Source organism: Odocoileus virginianus, chromosome 12 (genome assembly GCF_023699985.2).
Source record: "Odocoileus virginianus isolate 20LAN1187 ecotype Illinois chromosome 12, Ovbor_1.2, whole genome shotgun sequence".
Classification (NCBI taxonomy): domain Eukaryota; kingdom Metazoa; phylum Chordata; class Mammalia; order Artiodactyla; family Cervidae; genus Odocoileus; species Odocoileus virginianus.
The window spans coordinates 53,939,392-53,965,377 of record NC_069685.1 but is presented as its reverse complement, the minus strand read 5'-3'; the positions used below and the strand labels follow the sequence as shown (position 1 = coordinate 53,965,377).

The window sequence follows — 25,986 nt, the reverse complement described above, 5'->3', positions numbered from 1 at the left end:
GTTCAGTTGCTCAGTCATGTCTGACTCTACGACCCCATGGACTGCAGCACGCCAGGGTTCCCTGTCCTTCACCATCTCCTGGACCTTGCTCAAACTCATGTCCATTGAGTCGGTGACACCAACCAATCAAGTTACGTGGTAAGGCCAAAAAAGAAAAAAGTGTGCTGATAGAAACAATACTTGAATATCTGGGAAGCCTGTGATCTCCATCATCTTCTGAGCACTGCCCTGAGCCGGTGAGCAGGAGGTTGCACTGGTGAAGGTCTAAGAGGTTCCTGGCCGGGCCTGAACACTGCTCATACAGTAGCCTCATCTTGACCAATATCTATGAAACCGAGGGTTTGACATCCAGTTTTCTTCCTTTGCAAATACCCATGAAACTGAATCCATAACCACTGAAGTAAAAAATACCTGTCCACATACTATCTAAAATGTTCTTATGGGATATGACTATGCTGTGGGAAACAAGGGGTTGTGACAATATTTTTTTGACTCTGACTGTACATTGGAGGCAATTAGGGAGATTGAAAAAAAACAAAAACAAGCAAAGATTGGGTCCAAGTTTAGACCCAACTACATCAAAGTCTCTGGAGGTGGGGCTCAGGTATCTGTACATTGTGAACATCTCCAAGTGATTCTGATGAGCATCTGAGGTTGGGAACCATCAGGCCACAGTGGGGTGTCCCCAGAAGCTTCTAATAAATAAGATGTAGTAGCATTCATGAAGGGAACTCGCTGAGTTACGTCTGGGGGATTAGCATCCTTTAGCACAAATGATATGAAATTCATGCAAAGGGGTGAAACTTGGGTGATGGCGGTTCTGAAGGAGTGTGATTTGGGAAGAGGTCATAGGAGGGATCCAGGTAATGTGCTTTAATGAAGCAGGGGGACGTCCCCAAACAGCAAGAGTGCAGCTGGTTACTCAAGGGATGGACGGACACGGAAGGGAGACCCCTCCCCAAACAGAGAGCCCACTCTGTTACTCTGTCCAGCTCCCCAAGAGCCTTCATCACCCCTGATGCCCTGGGCCCCTCTCTCACCTCACGTTGGCCAGGGGTCCAGTGCTCTCAAAGTTGTCTCTGAGGTCTGGCCCATCGCCCGATGACTTGCGGGAGTCAGAGTACGAGGAAACGCTGTTGAAACGCACTTTGTAGCTCCTGCCAAGACGAAAGAGAATCTGTGAACTCTGGTTCAGAGCCCCCGTCCTGGGGTCAGCACCCCCATGGCTGTCTGTGTTACCAGTCCTGGTTCTAGGACCTTCCTTTGAGTGTTGAGTGAGATCATAACACTTCCGTGGCCTTGACCAGAACATATCAACTCACCCTCGCCCAACACAAGGACACCTTGACATCACTTGATGCTACGTGTATTGAAAAGGTTTTAGCAGAAACAGAATCATGGACACAGAGAACGGACTGGTGGTTGCTAAGGAGGAGGGGGCGGTGGAGGGCTGGCGTGGGAGGTTGGGGTTGGCAGGTGTGAGCTTTTATACAGAGAAAGGATAAACAACAAGGTCCTACTGTATAGCACAGGGAACTATATTCAGTAGCCTATGATAAACCATAATGGAAAAGAAAATTTAAAAAAGAATGATTATATGTAACTGAATCACTTTGCTGTACAACAGAAATTAATACAACATTGTAAATCCACTATACTTCTATTAAAAAATGTTAAAACTGAAAAAAAAAAAAAAGGTTTCAGACCACATTAATTGTCCATTCCTTAACCCATTAGACGATGTTTCCTTACTTCCCACATGTTAACCAGGAAAAGAATCATTCTGGGATCTTGTTAAGATGCAGATCCTGACTCAGTAGGTCTTGATGCTACATTTCTAAGAAGTTCCCAGGAGATGCCATTGGTCCCCAAATCTTATACCGACTAGTGAAGAATCACACTCCTGCAGTCTGCTATAGTAACCATGAAAGAATTACATTTCTGCTGTCTGCTACAGTAGCCATGGGTTGTGTGTGACTATTTAAATCCATTCAGATTGGACACAATGAAACATTCTGCTCCCCACGTGCACTAAACTCACATCAAGGGCTTGACGGCCATGTGTGGCTAGTGGCTAATGTACATGATGACACAGACATAGAACATTTATGTGCGCGTAGAAAAGCTTATTGGGCAGTGCAGGACTGTCTCACTCAACAGTCTCTATCTTTTTTTTTTTTTCCTAAACAGAAAAATTGAAGTATACTGGATATACAGTATTATAAGTTACAGGTGTACAGTATAGTGATTCACAATTTTTAAAGGTTATACTCCATTTATGGGCTTCCCTGGTGGCTCAGTGGTAAAGAATTCACCTGCCAATCCAAGATACATGGGTTCAATCCCTAGGTTGGGAAGATTCTCTGGAGAAGGAAATGGCAACCCACTCCAGTATTCTAGCTTGGGAAAGCCCATGGACACAAGAGCCTGTTGGACTAGTCTACAGGGTCGAAAAAGAGTTGGACACCACTTGGTGACTAAACAACAACAACTCCACTTATAATAAAATATTGACTACATTCCCTGTGTTATGCAATATAACATTGCAGCTTATTTTACACATAACAGCTTGTACCCCTTAATCCCCTACCCCTATTTTACCCCTTCCCCTTCCCTCTCTCCACTGGTAACCACTACAACATTCTCTTTCAATAAAGTTATCGTCTTTAGACATTTCAAGGGTCTTTCACATTTCACATTTCAAATAAACATGAAAAATGTTCAGACACAGCCTGAAAAGAGATTGGATTTCTTATGTTGTTTCAAAGAAGGAGAAAAATGTCACTGGGACTCAAACCTTGGCACTGGAGGCTCAGGAGCCTCGAAATTAAAAAAAAAAAAAAAAAAAGGTCTCCCAGTTTTCCTCTAAAAGTGGTAAGTTCTGTTCTCAGACAAGGCAAAAACCAAACCAAACCAAACCAAAAAAACTCCAAGACAAACAAAACAAAACAAACCCCCAAACAACAACAAAAGACTTCCATAAAACGCTCAAATCAAAACCCCAAACACAAAAACTCAACACACAAATCTGAGTGCAAAAGACAAAAAAAGAAATTGCGCATTCTGGCAGCAGGGTTTCTAAGCTGGATGTTCTTCAAAGTTTTTGCTCCAGCATCAGGAAAGTTCTAAATATATGTAAGTGTATTTTCTGCCCTAAAATAGTCTCACATTGAGTCACATCTCCAAATAAGTCCTGTAACATATCAGGGGGTGGCTGTGTTGTTAGTGTGGGAGGGAAGGTTGATGGTTGTGGGGTAAAAATATCAGCACATGTATTTGTATGAGGTTTGAGGCTTTTCCAAATGTGTTCCTCTTTGTTATCATCCTTCGATCCCTGCACCAGCTCCCAGAGATGGTCAGGGCAGAGATAGTTTCTCCCTATTTGGAAGGTGAGAAAGATGGAGAAGCCCAGAGAGGTCAAGTAACAAGCTCAAGGTTACTCAGTGTGTTAGTGGCACAGCCTGCGTTAGAACTCGGGTCTCCTTGAGACCGGGGAGTGGCCTTCGATGCTGCAGCATCGGGCATGCGCACGTACATACTCATCGCCATGCGCGCGAGAGGAACGCCGGGCAAGCACGATCACACAGGTGCATCCTACACATGCATGTGAGCACACACACACAGGCACACATGTGCACATATGGATGCTCTACCTGCGCTGGCTGTCACGAACTGCAGCCAGACCGTGGACTTCTTTGTCACCACGGGAGAGGGGAGGAGGCCCTTTACGGGGAAAGAAACGCAAGGGTTCCGGGTACCTAGAGCGGAGAATGGATGGTGCCCTATCTCTCCCTGGAGGAGGGGTGAGGGGGACGTGCTGAAGGCCACCAGGATGCGGTGGGGAGGAGAGAGGCAGAGAGGGTGAGGAATAAGATGCTGGTCTTAAGAACAGAAGGAGGGCTGACGACCAGGGACTCAGCTGTCCCCTGGGTATGGGATGTAGGCAAGTTTGGCAACGTGTACTTGGCTGAAAGAGAACCAAGAGGGATGTTCTGCAGAACGCAGCCTCTGAATGCCAGTCAGGGAATTCCCTGGCAGTCCAGTGGGTAAGACTTCACCTCCAAGCGCAGGGGTGCAGGTTCCAATCTTGGTCAGGGAGCTAAGATCTCACATGCCTTTTGGCCAAAAAACCAAAACATAAAACAGAAGCAGTACTGTAGCAAATTCTATAGAGACTTTAAAAGTGGCCCACATTTAAAAAAAAAACAAACAAAATAAACAACAAATAAAATGCCAGCCAGCGATGACATCCAATGCTCAGCTTAAGACCTACTCCATGGTGGAAGCAACACCATGTGTGATGCTCTCGAAGAAAGGCAGCTTATTACTCCCAGGTTGTTTGTTCTCTGCTTTGAGGAGATTTAAGGGCTTTTCAAGGGTAATTTTGGTTATGAGTGTTTGTCACCTTATGAAATATCTTTAGAATCCAACCTCATGTTAGGTGCAGTTTTACCAGTAACATCTTTTGACCTCAGGCATTTTCTTTGCCTTAGGAGGTATCTTGTTTGAAGTCAGCCTCCACATGAGTGGATGCAACTCTGCCATGAACATCAGATGGAGAAGTTCTAGGGGAAGAAGCTCTGATTCTGAATGTAAGCTTCCAAAGGGTGGAGTAATAAGAACTATATTTACGTGTCACTTAACTTCTCATGGGGCTTCCCTATGGCTCAAGCAGTAAAGCATCTGCCTGCAATGCAGGAGACGTGGGTTCCATCCCTGGGTCAGGAAGATCCCCTGGAGAAGGAAATGGCAATCCACTCCAGTATTCTTGCCTGGTAAATCCCTTAGAGGAAACTGGCAGGCTACAGTCCATCGGGTTGCAGAGTCGGACATAACTGAGCACACATGCACAGCTTCTCATAGGATGCTGATATCTATTTTTACCTTGATTCTTACAAATTAGAAAGTTCACACAGGTAGAATAAACCCAATTTGATGGAAAAAGAAACTGAGACACAGGGCTGTAAGGTGATTAAAGACCAGAATGTCCACCTCAGTAGACCACAGACACCCACTGGCTAAAATAAGTCACAGAGGGACTTCAGGACACAAAAGTATCCAGAACTCAGAGGTGAACCCCAGATGCCAAGAGACAACTTTCGGTTTCCCTCCCCGAGTGCCACGGGACACCGGTGGGTCGTTTACTTACTTCCTTTCCTCGTGCACAGAGTTAGGGTTCCTCATTTCCATCAAAGCGCAGCCAAATTTCTGGAGGTCGAAAGAGACAAGCGGGATGTGAGGCAGATATGATTAAATTGGGAATGGGTTTGGGCAGAGGGTCTGGGGGTCCCAACTGGCAAAAGAGGAGCCTGATGCCTGGGGGCCAGGGTGTCAGGGGCTTGGGCCAGTGGTGTGCATGGAAGAGGACTGTTTATAAAGGGCTATAATTGTGGATGCTCCCCCCCTCCACTCCCCGCCCCACCTCAGCACGCAAATTCCCTTTGTGGTGGTTTTCTACAAAATATTGTCCCTGCTTCTCTCATCTGGAGCAGGGGACACCAAGCTCTTGACTGGAGCATCCATTCCAAAGAAGTAGTGAGCAACATTTTCAGGAGGGCTCGGCTGGTCAGTGGACACCAACAGACTGAGGATTTGGAGTTGTCAAGTCTTGGCACAACCTGGACCCAAATCGAGGTCACTGGCTTTGAGACTCTGGGAGGATTTGCTACTGAAGAGCAGGCGTCACTGCTGGCCCTCTTCTCTGCAGATGGAAACAGGTGCCAGAACAGGTAATAGGAGCTCATCTCACCTCCCCATTCTCAGGGGGGTCTCCATTGCCGAAGGTGCTGGTAACCACCAGGACCAGAGTTTCATGTTCCAGGTGGACAATGTCATATTCTTCCATGGACATCACCTAGGTGGGATATCGAGAGGGGAGAAGAGGGAGAAGGTGATGAGGAGAGAGAAGGGGTAGGAGAGAAAAAGTGATGGGGGAAGAGAAGAGAAGAGAGGAAGAACAGGAGTTATCTTGAGCCATCTCCTTAGGACAGAGATCCAAAGGTTCTGGGTGCCACTGTTCCCATGGGCCCACGTGGGCAGAACTAAAAGCTTCTTGGTAGTATGGGCTGCCTGTGCCCTGAAGGACCAGAGAGTCTGGGGCAATGCGTTGGCTACCAGTAGAGGCAGACCTTGACTGGGACTCCTGGGCCTCTTATAGCCAAAGTATGCTGAGTCTTCTTGACCACATGTAGGCTGGGAATGACCCAGCTGGATCTGACCAACTGTGTGCTCAGGTTCCTTTCTAATCCTCCCTCCAGCAGTGTGGAGGACCTGAGCCAAACACGTCAGTGCGCTAAGTCACTTCAGCCCTAAAACTGTTTACAACCCTATGGACTGTAGCCCATCAGGCTCCTCTAACCACGGGATTCTCCAGGCAAGGATAGTGGAGTAGGTTCCCATACCCTCCTCCAGGGGATCTTCCGACCCAAGGATCAAACCTGTGTCTCTTTAGTCCTGCACTGGTGCACCACCTGGGAAACCCACCTTGAAGATTGCTTTGCCCTATCTCTTAGAATTCCTTGGGTACCATTTCTCAAAGTAGGTCCTAGGAAAACACTGTCTCCTTAGATGTGCTTTAAAAATAAGTGAGCCATAAGCAAACATCTTTGGGAAACATTTATATTCTCTCCTCTCCTCTTTTGGAGACGGTAACACACATGTGCAGAGTAAAGGCTCTCAGAATTCCCGCAGCAAGGAAACCCACTGAATTGTATTAAATGCGGGGCTTCCCAGACTGACTTCCAGATTTGTTTTTCAGAAACTTTCTAACATTTTGGTCTAGAACGGGGGGTTATGATTCCTGAACTCCTGAAGAGTTCACAGGGAGAGAGGCATCATTGTCCCTTGAAATACATGCAGGTGGGCTGACAGGCATCTTCAGATGTGCTGTTACCCACTCTCAAAGGGTTCTTCTCTGCTGACTTCCTCTGTTCCCTCCCCAACTTCACCAGGAGGGCCCAGAGAGCAATGGAACTGCCTGCTACCTACCTTGGCATCAAAGGCATGTTTGAAGATCTCACATAAGGTTTTGGCATAAGCCTGCGACTTGCCCGTCTCTGTGGCATAAAGGATGGTAGCCTTAACCCTCTTGGCCATAGCCTGCCCCATCAGTTTGGCTGAGAACTTGACGGCTCTGTGGGGGAAGAGGGTGGAGAGAAAGACGGGAAATATAGAAGGGAGGGAGGATGTCAGGCTGGGACTTGGGGGCAAGAACCATGATCCATGAGATACAACAGGAGGGAACATACTCTCCTCATCTCTGATGGCGTCAGAGATACTCAAAGTGTGAGTTGAGGCATCATATTGATCCCTTTCTTAAGTCCCTCCAGAGCAACTAGTCATGAGCTAACATGGTTGGTGAGCTTTGTTAGTTTGTTACTTGATGGATTGATCCCAGCCATGAGAACCTTGGTTTGCCAAGCATTGCCTCAAAAGATGACCATTCATTCATCCATTCACTCATTTGGTCACTCATCATGTGTTTTGTTGAGGCCTAGCTATGTGCCAGGCATTGTTATAGGAATGGAAAAACAGAGAAATGGCTGTCATGGGGCTTCCATTCTTACGTGTGTGTGTGAGAGACAGACAGAGAGAGAAAATGAATCACTAATAAATGAACAGGCATTGAGCTTGAGGGGATTTTAGAGGTTTATAACTCCACAAAAGAAGGACCAGGTCTGGTTTAGTCAGCCTTGCACATCCAGAGTTTTGCAAAGAGTGATTCTTAATAGGCACTAAATATCTATCAAGAGCAGGAATGGATTTTAAAACTGCTGCTACCACCAAAGCCCCTGGGAGCTTAAATGTCAAGTCGGGACTCTTTCTGGTTAAATGGAGGATCCAGAAATAGTGTTTCTTCTTTCTCATCTATGAGGGTGTGGGCTTGGCAGGTGGGCCAGAGGCTCAGGAATGCCTGTGTTCACCTTCCAAGCAAGCATCCCTGTTCTAAGTAGGAATCTCTTTGAGTAGATAAATTGCTAATTACCCTCACCTGGGGATTATTGGTGGTAAATTCATCATTTTTTAGACTCAGGGAAGCCACCCACGCTGCCTGAGAGTTAAGGGGGAGAAACAGAAAAGAATAAAAGGCACCTGGAGGGTTCCCTTTGAATGATCAGAGCAGAAAAAAGCATCTGTAATTAACTCCCATTGTTTCTACCTCAAACTTAATAGTGCAATTAATGCTTTAGATTTTCCCCTCCCTTCTTCCCTCAGAGACAGGTTGAACTGAACTGAAGCCAAAGGCTGCTATGCCTGAGAACTGGTGATGCTCTCGTTAGGGAAGGGATGGCTGCTGATGTGGTCCAGCTTGCCTGGAAGAGAACTGTTAGGTAGAAGGAGAGAGAGGAGGGAGGGAAGGAGAGATCCCATGGACCATATGGGTGCAGCCAGGACCTAGGTTTCAGTCCCTGCAAGATCTACCAGTCACCTGTAGAAAGCAGAGAGTTCTAGAACCAAGGGGCTGAGGAAAGTGAGTAGCTCAGTGCACACTAGCTCCTCTGCCAAAATAAGGGGCCTGTGAGGAGTGGATCAGGGAGTTCTCTGTCTTTAGAAGGCAGGCATCCGCATTAAACCATCTCAGTCGGCCCCACCCCACTTGTCCCCTGGCTGACCACAGTTCTTCAGGACAATAGCTCTCAAGTAGCCTTGGTCCCTAACGCTCTCCCCCCCTCCTTTTCTCAGTGAAATCTTTCTTCATTTCATTCATTAACTCAACTGGCATCTCCTGAAGGAAGCCTCCTTTGACGTCTCAGACTCGGTGACGTCTATGCTGGGCTTCCACGAATCCTTCCTCCAGGGTAGCTGTGAGCTTCATGCCGGCAGGATCATATTATCAGGCTTGTCAGTGCCTGGCACTGAGTATCCATTTTTGTTGGCCAGATGAGTGAATTGAAGGAGCGAGATGAGATTCAGCCCTGATGACTGTCCACTCTAGGCAGTGGTGTGCTGGAGCCAGCTCATCCCAGCTCCTCCTGACTCTGGCTTCAGTGACTTCCTGTTGGGAGCTTGAAACTGGCTATAGTGGGAATATTTACACCATGGAAATTGGCAAATGTTACAAGTCTATTAATGTTATATTACTGGGGCCACCATTATTATTAGGAGAGCTGGTTTATCAACACAACACTGCCTCCAGGACAACAATTTGGGAACCTGGGGGTGGGAAGAGAGGTTAGGAAGCAGAAGGGTCATGGCAATGTTCACATCCCAGACTCTGGGGCAAAGGAGGGACAGGGGTATTGGAGAAAATGGAGAAGTCACGTTACCCAAGAGGTGACAGGCACAGCATCCTCCCAGCCTTCTTTTCTGGGGCTCTCTGAATTTAGGGACACATACATCGCCCCTCCCTACCTGCTTTAGGAGACTTACTCTGCCAGCTTCTTGAAGCCGATGGCTCGCCGCTTCGTGGGGGTTCCATTGGTACCTTTCCAGACATGGGTGTTCCAAGGGTCAGGCTGGGGAGAGAGAACCATGGTCAGCACAGTGAGGGAGCCTGGTTCCCCTTGGGAGATGCCCAGGAACCCTGGGGGCTTATGGCTGCCTGGCCATGCCCAACCCTTAGCCCTCGAAGGGAGTGAGTCTGCTGGCGGCAACCCCCGGGGACCTGGCAGGGTGGCTGGCCCAGCCTCCCTGCACTGTCCTGCCAGACCTTCCCACTCAGACCCTCTCCGACTCATGACCCCTGACTACTTGTTTCAGTTTCATTTGTCTTTCAGCTCGAGTTGTACTGTCCAATCTCATGGCTGCACTTGAGAGTCTGAAGTGCAAGTTTGAACTGAGATGTGCTCTAAGCCAGCAGACCCCAACCTTTTGGGCACCAGGCACCATTTTTGTAGAAGACAGTTTTCCCACAGACCCGGGTGGGCGGGGGATGGTTTCGGGATGATTCAAGCGCATTCCATTTATTGCACACTTTGTTTCCATTATTATTGCATCAGCTCCACCTCAGCTCATCAGGCATTAGATCCTGGGGTTTGGGGACCCCTGCTCTAGTTGTAGCATGCACACTGGCTATTGGAGATTTGGGACCAAAGAGGTGAAGAGGGGTGGGACCTGGTATTCGAAGGAGGGTGTGAGCCGGTAGTTGAGCATCTCCTGATGGAAGACAGGGGTGATGCTGCCCGACATGGGGGGCACGATCCACACCCAGTCAGCGGGGCAGCCCCCCCGGCAGCGGTATTCGTTTTCCATGTGCTTAATGAAGGACTCGGTGGCGGAGTGGTGGTCAACGATGGTCACCTTGTCACTCTGTGGGAGGAGAGGACACCAGGAGTCAGGAGGAAAGACACGCTGGGCTATTTCGGGGCTCCCTCACCCCCAGAGAAGCGTTTCCTAAAGGGTGGTCCTGGGGATGATTCTAGGCAGTGTAAAGCGATTCTCTGCATTGTCTTTTTTTCCGATCCTGATCATATCCAGGAAAAAGACTCTGTGCTGTGCTTAGTCACTTAGTTATGTCTGACTCTTTTCGACCCCATGGACTGCAGCCTGTCAGGCTCCTCTGTCCAATGGGGATTCTCCAGGCAAGAAGACGAGAGTGGGTTGCCATGCCCTCCTCCAGGGGATCTTCCCAACCCAGGGACCGACCCCAGGTCTCTCTCATTGCAGGCGGATTCTTCACTGTCTTAGCCACCAGGGAAGCCCAGAGAGACTCTGTTTGATGCTAATTCGTCTTTAACATTTCTCTTGCCAATATTCCTCTTTCCTTCCTCCCCCTTTTTTTTAAACGAGAGAGGAAACTCAGGCAACTAGAATCTGACAACTTGGTGCTGTTTCCCTTGTATTTGTTTATATATTTATTGAAGTTTACCATTCTCTTGTTTATGGCAAATGATACTGGTTCTCCACTTATGACGGTGATACAGAATCCTTTTTTTAAATTGGAGTATAATTACTTTACAATGTCGTGTCAGTTCCTGCTGTACAGTGAATCAGCATCTGTGCACATCGAGCCCCTCCCTCCTGAGCCTCCCCCTCCCCACTCCTCCCCTCTAGGTCCTCACAAAGCACCGAGCTGAGCTCCCCGTGCTGACAGCAGGTTCCCACTAGCTACCCGTTTTACACTTAGTATATTATATGTCCTCTCACATCTCTGCTGTCTGCGGCTCGCCAACCTTCATACCAGTCCACCAGACCACCAGAGCATCCGCCTTCATTTTCAGCAACTCCCCAAACTTCACTCCTCCGTGGTCAAGAGTGAAGGGAGGGGGCTTCTTGCCCCTTCAACCCCATCTCAGCTGGTTTCTGCCCTGGGATATACATTTCCCAGTTTGCCCAGTCTCCCTGTTCCTGACATGGGGACATGTGGTTCATATTCAGGTCTTTATATGACTTGATATGCTCATTCTACTGCCTGTGGGTGCCTCCCATGTATGTCTGTGAGGGTCCAGCTCTGCAGACTGTCACTCCTAGAAGACAGAGCTGGTCTCTACTACAGGAAGTGACCTCTCTTCTATGGGTCTCCTGCTTTGTCCAAGAGAATCCCAGCTTATGCCCATGTGCTGTCACAGTTATTAGTGGTGCCCCCACTTTGCTCTTTAAAGTGTCATGGTTTAGCAGATAATCTTTTATTGGCTGTGCTGTATGGCATGCAGGATCTTAGTTCCCTGACCAGGGATCGAACTTGGGCCCCCTGAAGTGGAAGCTCGGAGTCCTAACCACCGGACCAGCAGGGAATTCCCTAGCTGATAATTTTTAAAACCATCATACTATATATATAATGGGCTTCCCTGGTGGCTCAGTGGCAAAGAATCCGCCTGCCAATGCAGGAGATGCAGGTTTGATCCCTGGGTTAGGAAGATCCCCTGGAGAAGAAAATGACAATCCACTCCAGGATTCTTGCCTGGAGAATTCCATGGGCAAAGGAGCCTGGTGGGCTACAGTCCATGAGGTTTCAAAGAGTCAGACATGACTTAGCAACTAAACAACAACTCAACTATATATATTTTAGCATTTACCATGGAGCCACATGCACTGGGGGGCCTATATGTCTCTGATCATGATGATGAATATTTGTCTCTGCTATGTGAAAGTCTGAGTGTCTAAGAGGTCAAGACACAGAGGATGTTTACCATTTCAATTCTAAAAAAAATCAAGCAACAAGTCATAAACCCTCTATCTTTTTGTCTCTCTCTCAAATGGTCCCTCTCCCCCAAGATCCATGATGGAGAGTCAAGCATACATGATGGGAAGGACACCTTGCTTATGAGCAGAGCCCTGCAAACAAGGTTCCTGGGAGCTGGGCTCTTCACCTTCTGCCCTACGACTCTGAATGTTTTTAGTTCCCCTTTGTGACCTGGCAGCCGGGAGGCGTGCCCTGGCGCTACCTGGAAGCTGTACAGAACTGCAATATTGATCTCCACCAGGGCCTGGTCCTTCCACAGAGAGGATGTCTTCCTCATGTCCAAGTTCATCTTCTTGGCCACATCCTGAAAGGGGAAGGAAACACAGACTCACAGGCCGGGTTCCCTCTGGGTTTCAGGCTAAAGAGGGACTGGGCTAGCATCACCAATAAAATTCTTCATTAATTAATGAACTCATATGCAGACTAACTCACTCAAATTTTTTTTTTTTATTGAGGACATACTGGTAGCAGGAAACTAGAGGGACTTGACTGGCCCTTTGGTTACTGAGCTTACCTTCTAGAGGGGGGGAGAGGCAGAAAATAATACTGTGATGAGTGTTAATTCCTAGGAAGAAAATAAGGCAAGGAACTAGGAGAAAGAGGGATATAGGGCAGGATGCTCTGAACCAGGATAGTCACTGAAGGACCACTGCAACGGTGGCGCACACATGAGATCCAAATGATGAGAAGCAGCAAGACGTTTGAAAATCTTAGGAGCAAATGTTCTAGGCAGAAAGAACAGTATGTGCAAAGGCCCTGGGGTGGGATCAGGCTGGTGTTGAGATACAGAAAGAACGTCAATGTATTTGAATGATAGGGAGTCAGGGGGACGCAGGACTCTGATGAAAAAGAGAGACGCAGGACTGGATTATGCAGGGTGTGTGAAGAGGTCAGGATTTTATTTCAAATATGATGAGGAGGATCTTTGAAGGGCTTTAAGGAGCTATTCAGGTCTGGGAGTGATAGCAGTTGCTTTCTATCTTTTTTTTTTTAATCCTTTTTCTTTCTTATCATCACTACTTTCTATTGAGGAAAACTCTCTACCCATTCCATTTCATCTCTGGAGTGGCCGCTACTTGTAATCTAGATCATGAGTATTTAGAGTTTATGGAGACACCTGTCGACTCCATTTGACAGATGAGGAAACCGAGGTTAAGACTGCTGCACAGACTTGCTTGCAGTCCACAGAGCCAGTTGGCCTCAGAGCTGGAGCCCAGGGAGTTAGTTGAGTAACACCCAAGACCTGGGAGTGGCTCCCCAGCCAGCTGACTCCTTTGGCAAAACTGCTTGGCAAAAACAACCCCTGACATTTAAGTTACGGCTCCAGCTCCAGTAGGAGCCAATGTCAGAAGCAGGGAAGACCCAATAGCAAATCCATTAATTAGAGCCTGGCTTCTCACTTCCTCTGTCAATTCTAGTCATTTGTGGGAACCTAGGTCTCATTATGGGGCTAGAATGTGACAATTTCCCAAGTTTGAGTAAATTGCTTCGCAGGCCCAGCTGTCAACATTTGTACATAATGGCAGTCAGTGTCGGAAGGCTGGGGCGGGAGCGGGTCTCATTTAAGTTACCCAGTGACTACTCTCTGCAATTGAAATGTGAACCTGAATCATGAAAGCAGACATTAATTTACTCTTTGGAGACTGGGGCGTTAGGTTCTGTTTGGGGGTCTTTTAGCGGTGACACAAACGCAAAGAGTAGGAAATTGGCTGCTTTACATAAATACATACAAAACTTGAGTTATTTTATATAAGAGAGTGTGTACAGTCAGTCATGCTGCTATTGTTATTTCTACCACATTATTTTGGTTAAAACAATCGAAATTAGTTGTAGCGTCATCTAATGACTTCTTTTAAGTCATATGTATTAAGTCAAATACATATGACTTAAAAAAATCCCCAAACATGACTTGAGCCACATCTCTGGAAATTGCCTAGAAATGTTTTTTCCTTCGGAGTTTGTATAGATCAAATGTCAGAGGTATTGGTTTGGTAACATTTATATATTGCAGTATAATTACTGCTGTAGGGTGAGTAACACCTCTATCCAGTCACATAATTACCATTTCTTTTTTTTGTGGTGACATTAAGATATAGTTTCTCTGCAACTTTGAAATTCATAACACAGTATCATTATTGACTATAACAACTACGCTGTGCATTAGATCTCCAGGACTTATCTACAAGTTACAAGTCTGTACACATCAACAAATATCTTTCCCAGTTCTCCTGTCAGCTGCCCCTGCCAACCAGCCTCCCCGCCACCCCCTCACAGCCCCTGGTAACCACCACTCACCTCTCTGTTTTATGGAATTTGGCTTTTTTAGATTCCATATAGAAGTGAGATCACCCAGTATCTGTCTTTTTATGTCTGATTTATGTCATTAGCATAATGCCCTCAAGGTCCACCCAGGTGAATGTCCCTGGATTTTTAACACTATAAACCTAACGCTTGACTCTGAATTCGAATTTTGCTCTGTGCTCTGTTTACTGTGTGACACGGCTCAGGGCTTAACTTCTCTGTTCCTCAGTGTTTTCTTTTGAAATAAGGCCAACCACAGCAGACTGTTGTTAGAGACAGCATTTGCTGACAAAACCGCAGCGATGTGACACATTCAGCAAAGCGGAGCTCCAGGGAGCAGTCCGCCCCAGCAATGTTCAATAGATGAAGATGACTCAGCCTGGGGTGGGGGTAGCAGGGGAATGGGGGGTGGGGAGTCAGACCCTCCACTGAGAAATGTACATGGTGGGAAAAATCACTGCCAACGCTCCCTCCTTGTTTCTTCAGAAAAGAGACCAAAAATGCCCCAAGTTCATGCCCCTTCCCAAAGCTTCTAGCCAGGTTTGACCTTGACAGGCAGGGCAGTAGAATGGTTATGAACTTGGGTCATAATACCAGCCTGGGTTCACACCCCAGCTCTGCCACTCCCTAGCTGTGTGACTCTGAACTTGTCATGTTAATCCACCAAAAGGCCTCAGTTTCCTCACCTGTGAAGGGGGGATTTTCACGCCCGGAGGATGTGATGAAGATCAAATGAGTATACAATAATCTGCAAAGCGCTTGGAGTGGCACTCAGCATATTGCACACATACTCTTAATGCCACGGAAGCCTTCAGAAAGGCCAGAGGCTTCCTTATAGCTGCAGGTTCTGTGTTAATTTCTTCCAGTTTCTGAGCCTCAGAGCTCAGCTGTGGGGAAGGACCACTGAGCCCATTGCCCCCCACCACATGCATCCCCTGTCAGGATGGCCTGGGAAAGGCTTCACCTCCAGGATGTTGTATCGGGAGCTGTCGCAATAGTCGCGGACGCCAATCTCTGTGCCCATGTACCAGCCGCTGAAGGGACAGGCACTGAACTCCAGGCCGCCGATCTCCAGGAGCATGTTGGACACAGCGGGGAGGCCGTACCACTTCAGTCCAAGGTCCTTGAACCACTCGAGCCTGTGGAGAGTAACACAGCCCAGCTTGCTGTGGGATGTGGGACGGGAGCCTCAGGGGAAGACACGTGGGCAGGATCTCCTTAGCCTGGGGATGCCGAAATGCCAGTGACTGACTGGGGCTTACTACTTTGGAAGCTGATTTCTGGGCTCACGTCTGACCTGTGGATTCACACTGCCATCCACATCAGAGGCTGGAGAATATGCACTTTCACATATTTCCCAGGTGATTTGCATGGACATCCAGGCCTGGGAACCACTGCCATGGGCTGCTCTCTATCCCCTAAACTCACCTGGAAGGTGAATTCAGGAGAAAGCGAGCATCGCTGAGTTCCTTTTTCTTTTCTATTTTTAATTAATTTTTGTTTTGTATTAGGGTAGAGCCAATTCACAACGTTGTGGTAATTTCAGGTGAACAGTGAAGAGACTCAGCCATACATTTACATGGATCCACTCTCCCCAAAACTCCCCTCCCATCCAGGCTGCCTCATAACATTGAGCAGAGCTCCCTGTGCTACTCAGTAGGTCCTTGTTGGTTATCCATTTTAAATATAGAGCCGCTGGGTTCCTTCTGACCTCAGGGCCTTTGCATGGCAGTTTCTTCCTCCTCTTTTCTTCCTGTGCCTGTCCAGCTCTTACCCATGCTTTCGTCCTCAGCTAAAATGCTGCTAACTCTGGGAAGCCTTCTCTGATGCCCAATCTGGGATGGGTCAGACACTTTCATGCCTCTAGGTACCATAACATTTATTTTGCAACACTTGATTGGAATTAAGTGGTTTGTTTGGGTAACTGATTTCCTTTTTGAGATTGAAAGCACCACAGAGGTGGGGACCAAGCCAGTGACAAAGGCCTGAACAATGCACGACCCAGAGTGGGAATAATAAACAGTTTTGAATGATAAGTGAATGAATGAATGGAGGCCAAGTTTCACCGTTGAAGCTGGTTGAGCTCCCAGATATCGGGCAGTGTCAGGAGCCTTAGGACACTTGCTCCATCTCCAGGGCCTGGACCAGGGTGGGCAAGTAAGGCCCTGGCCTTGGGTGCAAAATTGAGGGGCACCAACCCAGTAATCAAGATCAAATATTCTAAATTAATTCAATGTCTTTAAAAAAAAATTAACACAAAACCTCCACGATGAACAAAACATCAAAACTTTACATAAAGACAGGATCCCGCTCTGCACTTGTATATTTTACCTCACCTGCTTACCTTAATCTCAGTCCTGAACTTTTCCTTGTTTAAGAATTTTGATACATTATGCATCAGGATTTAAAAAGCTAATCTTGATTTTTTAAAATTACATTAAAATACTATTTATTTGATGACTGATTTTTTTGGTGCTTTCTCCATCAATTTCGCTCCTGAGGCCAGGTCTTATTGTGGAGTTCTTTTACTCTCAAAAACTGTAAATTCTATTTGCGTTGCTGGCCTCAGCCCTCACAGCACCATCCCAACTCCAAACTACTTTTGAACTTGAGCCGCATCAGGTCACATAGTTTTCAATGCTTCCCTCTATTTAAAATTTGCACCCATAACAATACAGGAAGTGCTTCTGCTCTTTCGCCCCTTGTGTGTGTGTGTATGTTGATCGCTTTAGTCATGTCTGACCCTTTGTGACCCCATGGACTACAGACCACAAGGCTACTCTGTCCATGAGATTCTCCAGGCAAGAACACTGGAGTGGGTTGCCATTGCCTTCTCCAACTTCAGCCCTTAGGGTTGGAAAATGGATAGGTCCAGGGTGATGGCTTAAAAGGGGTGGGGTAAAGAGGGAAATTTTTAAAGAATTGAAGTATAGTCGATATATAATATTATATAAGTTACAGGTGTACAATATAGTGATTCACAATTTTTGAAGGTTACATTCCATTTATAGTTGTTGTAAAATACTGGCTATACTGGGGCTTCCCTGGTGGCTCAGAAAGTAAAGAATCTGCCTACAATGTGGGAGACCTGGGTTCGATCCCTGGCTTGGAAAGATCCATTGGAGGAGGGCATGGTAACCCACTCCAGTATTCTTGCCTGGAGAATCCCATGGACAGAGGAGCCTGGCAGGTTACAGTCCATGGGATCTCAAAGAGTCGGACATGACTGAGTGACTAAGCACACAGCACTGGCTATGTTCCCTACGTTGTACAATATATTCTTGTAGCTTATTTATTTTATCTATAATGGTTTTTACCTCTTTATCCCCTAGACCTCTACTGCCCCTCACCTATTTCGTCTCCCCACTGGGACCATTATTATTATTATTCTCTATGTCTGTATTCTCTATATTCTGTATATCTGTATTCTCTATCTCCTTGTTTTTTGTTATATTCACTAGCTTGTTGTATTTTTTAGGTTCTACACCTAAGTGATATCATATAGTATTTGTCTTTCTCTATCTGACTTATAAGGAGGGGGATTTTGATTCAGAAAATATGATGGTCCCTCCGGGTGAAGGAGGAATTACTGATCTCGAGGGAACCCGTCTTGCCTTGGCCCCATGGTGAAGATAGGAACCAAAACCCCCTTTCAGCCTGTGTCTGGGCTGGAGAGACAGGAGCGGGCTCCGGGGTTGGGCAGAGAGGGGCACTGGGTAAACTCCCTCCCCCTCCCCACGCCAGGCCTCTTACTTGGGGTGCCTGATGGGGACTTCCAGCACCAACTCTGGAGGGATCTGGAAGAGCTCCGGGTCGTTGCCGTTGGCCTGGAGCAGGAGCGGCAGGACATCAAAGCGGCTTCGTGGGGGTTTCCAGCCCTGCTGTATGCAGATCTGCAAGCCAAGCCACCAGGTCAAACCACTGAGCCCCAGGCCCTCCAGAGGCAACAGCGGTGAGGGGAGGGGCAGAGGTCCCAGGGCCTGCCCCCCAGCGGCCCCTTCCTCTGGAGGCTCCAGGCCAGGCCACCTCCTTCATGAAGTTCTCCCTGACATCATCCGGTAACTAGTACAACTTCCCGTTCTTCCATGGGATGGAAAACAAACCTGTCCTCTGGCCCCTCACTTGGTGATGTTTTCTGGGCCTTCCCTGCCCTCTGGGAACTCCCAGAGCAAGGGTTGAACTGACACTTGCATTGGAAGTATTTGCACTCGGTGCCCTGAGTGCAAAGAGACGAAGAAAATCTACCAAATTGGATGAGGGCAGATCTCTCAGAATGACCACAGAAAAATGCACCTGTTAAAGCAGCTATCCATCGAAATATTAAGCCAGCCATGCAAGTAATTTAAAATTTTCTAGCAGACACATTTTAAAACGTATTAAAAAGACACCCCAAAACCCTAAAGCAAAACCAGGCAAAGATAAATTTAAATAATATATTCATTTGAAAGTTTTAATTTCAATAATATTTAATTAGTTATTAATTATAGCATGATATTGATTATATAAATAGTAGTAGTAATTTATTAACATATACTAAAACATTAATATAAAATATGAATAATATAACCACATGTTAAAATAGTATCAATATATTATTAATATTTATATAAAATATTAATGATATATAAATATTATATGATATTGATAGCATATATAACTATAAACTATAATATTAGTATTTTAATAGGGGCACAGTGGTGAAGAACCCACCTGCCAATGCAGGAGACAAAGAGTCAGACACAACTGAATGACTGAGCAGGTGCAGAGGCGTGCAAGCGCACACGCACACACACACGTTCAGTCACTAAGTTGTATCTGACTATTCTGTGACCTCATGGACTGTAGCCCACCATGCTCCTCTGTCCATGGGATTTCCCCGCTAAGAATACTGAAGTGCGTTGCCATTTCGTTTTCTGGGGGATCTTCCCAACCCAGGAATCGAACCCGTGGCTCCTGCGTTGGCAGACAGATTCTTTACCTCTGAGCCACCAGGGAAACCTTTTTAACAGTATATTTGGCACTAAAATTAAATATGAAAATATTAATTCAATAAAATATAAAAATATATAATTAAAACACCATTAACTGATTAATAATAAATAATATATTTAAAGATATTTAACATAAAATTAACTATGTTAACACAATAAATGTATTAATTTATTAATAAATAGAAATAAATTAGTCCCATATTACCCACAACATTATTTTTCATGTTTTTCATATTTTTCAGGTAATCAAGATACAAATAACTAATGAGATCGTTCCACTCTTTTTTTGTTCTCCATCTTGCAGACTGTGTGCCTTACACTTAGGACACATTTCCATCTGGACTCACAGCATTTCATGTGGTCAGTGGCTAGGTGCGGCCAGTGGCTGCCATGCTGGGGCTTTGGAAAGTTACAGTTATGTGCTTATGTTTGGGGTGATTCCCTCTGCTGGGCTGGTGGACAGAGGAAGCACAGAAGTGTGGGTTTAGGAGAGCATGTGGTATCAGTGAGGTTCCTGGAGACAGAAGGAGAGGAAGAGGCTGTGGCATGTCTGTTCTGGCCGCCACAAGGACAGGGTGAGCCAAGTATACAGTTAGAGCTCAGCCAGGTGGAGCAGAGAGTCTGGCTGAGGCTAAATGGCACAGGTGTGACTCCTGGTCACCCTGCTTACAACCCCCTTCCCAGGATAATAACATTTTAACATGAAAAGCTCCCTGCAAATGAAGTTGGCAGCCAAGAGGATGGGGGGCAGCTCCCTCATGGGGAAGGTACTGGGGTGAGGCATGAGGGTGGTCTGAGAAAAGAACAAGGATGAAGCAGAACGGTGGCTGAGTGGGTGACAAGTAAAAGAGGGTACCAGGCCTGTATGCCTGAGGTGTTCCAGGTGTGGGGTCAGCCTATGATACCGCCTGTGGGCACAGGTGCTGGAAGCTTCCAGGCCGTACCTATGCTACCTGTGTACACCACCACCTGGAAGGAACCTGGATGGGGAGAAGGTGGTGTTCGTGTTCCCAGTGGCTTGTATGAACTGACTTGAGCTGCCAGCAATAGTGGGGTGTTGGAGAGTCAAGTTCACCCGGAGAGGGGTTGGGTGGGTGGGCAGCAATGCTGTACAGAGACAAGAATAAAAGGATGAAGGGGATGAGGCTGACATATACCTCACTCAGAAAAGAGGGCGCCAGGGACTCCCTCATGGCTAGGACTCTGCACTCCCAATGAGGGAGGCTTGAGTTCAATCCCTGGTCAGGGAACTAGATCCTACATGCCGCAACTAAGAGTTTGCATGCCACAACTTAAGAGTCCACATCGACTAAAAGACCCCACATGCAGCAACGAAGACCTGGTGCAGCCAAATAAAGAAGTATTTTTAAAAAAAGAAAAGATGATGCTAGATATGACTTCCACATATTAGTTCCCCTCCTCCCAGGGGAAGGCAGGAGATTTGGCTTGTACTTCTGGCTTTCCCTTTGCTATTGCAGGAGGCTTGGATAATGCATTTGGCCAGTCTGAGTGGGACTCAGTCTACTCATCTGTGAAATGAGACAACAGTTCCCATCATGAGGGTTGGGTGACATAATGAAATGAAAACGACCAGCCGTAACAGAACCAGCTGGACTGGAGGCAGGCAGACACAGCAGGAGGTCTGGAGGTGAGTAATCTGCACCTACTGCCTACTCTCTCTCTGATGATATTGAAGCAGAAAAGTCTGTGGATAAAGAAAGTTTGGGGGATGAGAGTCTGTGTGGGGGAGGGGTGGGGGGCACATACCTCTGTGAGCTCCACATTGGCCGGATCTCCCAGGATGGAGCCGTCAGGTTGCTTGTAGCCAGCATAGCGAATGAGTTGAGAGTTCCAAACGCGGAAATCGTGCTTGCCGTCGGTCCTCTGGGGAAATATGGTGATCGCAGATCTGTGGTGGAGAGAGGGGGACATGTGGCATCGGGGCTGGGCTTGCACTTCGGAGAAAGACTAAAAGAAGAGCTGCTCAGGTTCATGGTACACAAGGCTCAGGGTGGATCCCCATCTGCTCTGAGGCCCCCAGGGCCCATGGAGCAGCTGTTGGAAGGGGTAGGACTTTGTTCTGTCCCTCCACTGACCACTAGGTGAGGAAGGGGGGAGGAAGGGATGCCCCAGGCCAGCTCACAGAAGGAAACAGAATGTTTCTCCAACTGGAGTCTTTTGAACAATCTTGACTTGGGCCATTTTTCCAGAAAGTTCTTTTGCAGCAGGTAATCCTCAGGGGGAGAAAAAAATCATCAGGCTCTGTTTCCTGTTAAGAACTTACCACTGATTCCCAGTTTCAGTCTTTCTTTTACCACCATCATTATTGCCCCAGTTGCTCACCCCCTCTACAGATTTATGATTAATAGGAGATCAACTTTCATTTGCACTGATATTTATTGACTTAAAAAAAGTGAAGACTGCCCCTGGCGTCACTCATCCAAACAGGCAACTGTGAGACCCTGTATTATTATTAAACTGTAGAAAGATGTTGTTGCCTGCAGAAGGCACCTCACTGGAGCCCTGCCCTCTTTTTGTAAAAAGGGAGACCAGCAGTTTGGAGAGATGTTAATGATGCCTCATTCTCTTTGGCACCATCAGAAAGACTGAAAAATAAGGAAAGGAGAGTAACTTTTTCACAAAGTGATTCAATGTAGGGATTTCCCTGGTGGTCCAGTGGTTAGGATTCCATGCACCCAAACCAGGGGGCCTGGATTCAATCCCTGGTCAGGGAACTAGATTCCACATGCCACAACTAAGAGCCAGTGCGGCCAAAAAAAAAAAAAAAAAAAGAGTGGTTCAGTGTTATCTCCTGTCACGAGCTCTTGTTACTTGGACTCATCAGTTCCATCCATGGACCAAACCCAAGGCTATGGAAGCCACATTCTGGCTTATGTCAACATGGGGGTGACATCGTAAGTCCAACTCCATGCTCACAGATCTGCTCCCATTCATATCTTGCCCTGGAGCCCTACTCCTGATGCCTGCCTTGGCTGGAGTCCATTTCTGCCGTCATGTACCTGATTTCAAGGCCCAACTCAAATCTGCCTTCTTCACACAGCATCACCTGTCTTATCTGGTTCCTGGCCTCCTTTGTGAGCACATTTAGGTCTCGCTGTCTGCCCAAGATCATATCTCATTTAATTCTGCAGGGAGTGGTGTGTCACACCTTGGGGTGAATCTGGAATCCAGGCTGAAGGTGAAGTCACAGAGAGCCAAAGACGCTCTTAAGAATCTCTTGGCAAGGGTGCCATATTGGAGATGAACACAGACTGAGTCAAATTGTCAGCATTTCCCTCCAGTGTTAAAACACATGGCTGTTTGGCTGAGCAGCAGATAACACTTTGTGTTTGTTTACATATATTTTAAAAGTATGTTTAGAAACTTCAGAATCACATGCAGTGGGATGGGATGCTTACTCTGTGCAAGAATGAGCCCAGAGGAAGACACGGGACAGCTTTACACCTCCCATCTCCCAAGTCTCCTGAGCTTGTCACAAAACGCCAAGTCAAATGCCTGTCCTGTTTAAATTTCATCTCTCTCCTTCCCTTCCTCCCGCTTGCCTACCTTCATCTCTTATTTTATATTATTTCTATATATGGCATACATCCTCTTATGGCCTCTCATTGTGTCCAGATGTGTAGTTTAAAACTTGTTTAAAAAAATCAGCTGAATATTTCATCAATAGAAGAGCTCATTTAGACCTCAAAAAAAAATTGAAAAAAGTAAAGGTGCACTGCTTGGCCTCTGGTGACCCCTGTCCCAAATCACTCCATCACAGCATCATTTGAAAACTTTCAAAATAACTCACAAGCTCCTTGAGGCCAAGACCTTGGCTAGGCCATACTTTAAAGCTTAGGATATGCAGTTGAGAGGGGTTCTTTGTTGTTCTCTGAGGGGCAAGGTCTTTTTGGAAAAATATCTGAATACTAATTTCCCCAGCAGGCCTTAAATGACAGGCTCTTTTCCCACTGGTGGGCTCAGGTGGCAAACACAATTTCCTTCTCAAGGAAGAGACATGCCCAAGAAAAGTCATGCTTAATGCCAATAAGCCACTTCACGGATGAGCTCAGCATAGCCCACGGGCTTGTGGGAATATCTTTGCAGTGGTTCTGTGCAGCCCCAAGGTGAGGCTGGTCCTCAGCTGCTGGGAACAGATGCAGGGGCAGGACCGAGGGAGTACAATTAACAAGTGTCACCAACTGTCTGCGGGGCCTCAGCTGTTCCTTCTCAGCTGCTCTTCTCCCAGCTGAGACTTGCCAGTGTGGAAGCCACCAGCTCACATCAGCGCCTGTCTGCTTTGGCCTGCACCCTGCAGCTTTGTTCTTGGTGGGAGGTAAGAGAAGTCCCAGATGTGGCTCAGCTTGGTGAAACCAGAAATGGTGATCCCCACGGCAAAGGGAAAAGATGTTTCGTTTGAAACCCAGGGGACCTCGGGGTGGCTCTAGGCAAAAGAGCAGGTGCTGGTGAAAGCGGGTCACCACCAGCAAGGGGGTTTTCCTCTTCCTGGGAATCTGAAACATCTCATCCTGCTTCCTCTAGAGGCTGATGTTAAACTGTGGGATGAACGTGACTGTGGTCGCTATACTTCTGCAAACCACAGGGGAGTCTGTGTCTCTCGGGAGAGAAGGCACGTGGAGGTCAGAATGAGGAGGTCAGGCCACCTCTCCCCATGTGGCACTGGCCCCGAGGAAAGGCGGGGAGCATTTCCATTGCAGGGGAGCCAACTCCAGACTCAAGGGTCAACACCGTGGGGACGTCAGATTCCCTCTCCCCAAGCTGGTTGGCTCACCTGAGGTTCCCTTTGTTGGTGGCATACTTGATGTGGTTACAGATGTAGTTGAACATCCCGTGAGCAGTGGTACAGTCTCGGGCATCAAACACCTGTAAGGGGTACATTGTGGGAACGACTGCCTCTTCTTTCCCCATTCAGCCCTGCCCAGGGCAGCCCTCTCATTGGAGAAGCACCCAGAGCCCACCCCAGCTGCTGCCCCACTGGGGTAGTGAGCATTTTATTACTGAGCCTCCACCCTGTGTTTTATAGTATCTTTTTATAATCTAATAACCATGGGCTAATCAAACCAGGAAAAAATCCCCTAAAAGTAGGCATGGGGTGTAAGTGAACATGGGAAAGGAATGCTGAGCAGAGGAGTGACTTGTAATAGACTGCCTGTATCTCCTGTGAGGTTGCTAGGGATTAGGGACTTTGTCACTTTGCCAACAAAGGTCCGCATAGTCAAAGCTATGGCTTTTCCAGTAGTCATGTATGGGTATGAGAGTTGAACCATAAGAAGGCTGAGGACTGAAGAATCAGTGCTTTGAAATTGTGGTGTTGGAGAAGACTCTTGAGAGCCCCTTGGACAGCAAGGAGATCAAACCAGTCAATCCTAAAAGAAATCAACCTTGAATATTCATTGGAAAGACTGATGCTGAAGCTGAAGCTTCAGTACTTTGGCTGCCTGATAAGAACAGATGACTCACTTGAAAAGACCCTGATGATGGGAAAGATTGAGGGCAAGAGGAGAAGAGGACAACAGAGGATGAGATGGTTGGATGGCATCATCGACTCAGTGGACGTGAGTTTGAGCAAACTCTGGGAGGTAATGAAAGACGGGGAAGCCTGATGTGCTGCAGTCCATAGAGTCACAAAGAGTCAGTGACTGAACAACACAACAGGGACTTAAAAATAAAACAAACAAAAATCAGACAAACTCCCCCTGAGACTGATAACTAATCTATCTCCAACTTATAAATATTGCCCAAGGGAAAAAAATCATACCAGGAGATGCAGAATCTAATGCTTTCAGGGAGTAAGCAAATAACGTAAATAAGGAATGAGAGTAGGTGTAAGACAAAAGGGACGGATGGGGTCTGTGGTAACCTGGAGAGTATAAGCCCTACCTAGAGACGTCAAATTCAGGTTTTAAAAAAGATTGCTTTGGCTGAATAAAACATGACTACCAGCCAGATTTGGTCATGATCTGAGAATCTGGGACCCCATGATGACCATTTGATAGCTCGCCATGGTCACCACGGGCCTGCGGTAGAAGCTGACCCCTTTCAAAGCTCATTTCCCCCGCAGCAGCCCCCACCAGGGGGCTCTTCACAATATCTGGGCCTGACGGCCCACCTGCAGCTTGGACCACTGGATCCTGCCGACGCAGCGGGAGGCGTTCCGCCAGGCGTGCTTGGCCCCGTAGATGAGCTCTGTGTCCTTGAGCTGGTAGGTGCTGGCGGTTTCAATCTCTTTGTTCACCTCTTCCAGCCTCTCCATGTGGGCTTTGGAGCCGAACCTGAGGGAAGAGGGGAGGGACATGGGAGCATTACTTTCTCTGCTCAGTTAGAGGTTGGTGGAAGGAGTGAGCTATTACAGGAGGCCAGAAGCCACGGAGGGTCTGAATTGATATCCGGACATGATAGTTTGTGCATAAAGCAAAGGTTGGAAAATTCAAATGCCTCCACAGGTCCGAACATGGGACTGAACTGGCTGGGTGGGGACTGTGGCAAGCAGGCCAGCCCAAGACTAGTCCACAGAGGGCAGTCTCAGCTCTGTTCCAGACTGCTGCTGTCTGA

The 25,986-nt window shown here is 47.1% G+C and overlaps 1 protein-coding gene across 3 annotated transcripts in view; it reads right to left on the bottom strand.

The window, feature by feature from the left end:
- NOS1 (nitric oxide synthase 1) overlaps positions 1 to 25,986 on the bottom strand; it is a 121,092-nt gene that overhangs the window by 29,536 nt on the left and 65,570 nt on the right. For all 3 annotated transcript variants that reach the window (XM_070475306.1, XM_070475307.1, XM_070475304.1), the window contains exons 6-17: positions 25,544 to 25,706; positions 24,206 to 24,297; positions 21,181 to 21,322; positions 18,176 to 18,315; positions 15,387 to 15,561; positions 12,324 to 12,425; positions 10,054 to 10,248; positions 9,370 to 9,455; positions 6,988 to 7,132; positions 5,750 to 5,854; positions 5,150 to 5,208; positions 1,041 to 1,157 (exon numbers count right to left, since the gene is read on the bottom strand). In XM_070475306.1, coding sequence (XP_070331407.1) covers positions 1,041 to 1,157; positions 5,150 to 5,208; positions 5,750 to 5,854; positions 6,988 to 7,132; positions 9,370 to 9,455; positions 10,054 to 10,248; positions 12,324 to 12,425; positions 15,387 to 15,561; positions 18,176 to 18,315; positions 21,181 to 21,322; positions 24,206 to 24,297; positions 25,544 to 25,706 — 1,521 coding nt within the window. The remainder of the gene's footprint in view (positions 1 to 1,040; positions 1,158 to 5,149; positions 5,209 to 5,749; positions 5,855 to 6,987; positions 7,133 to 9,369; positions 9,456 to 10,053; positions 10,249 to 12,323; positions 12,426 to 15,386; positions 15,562 to 18,175; positions 18,316 to 21,180; positions 21,323 to 24,205; positions 24,298 to 25,543; positions 25,707 to 25,986) is intronic.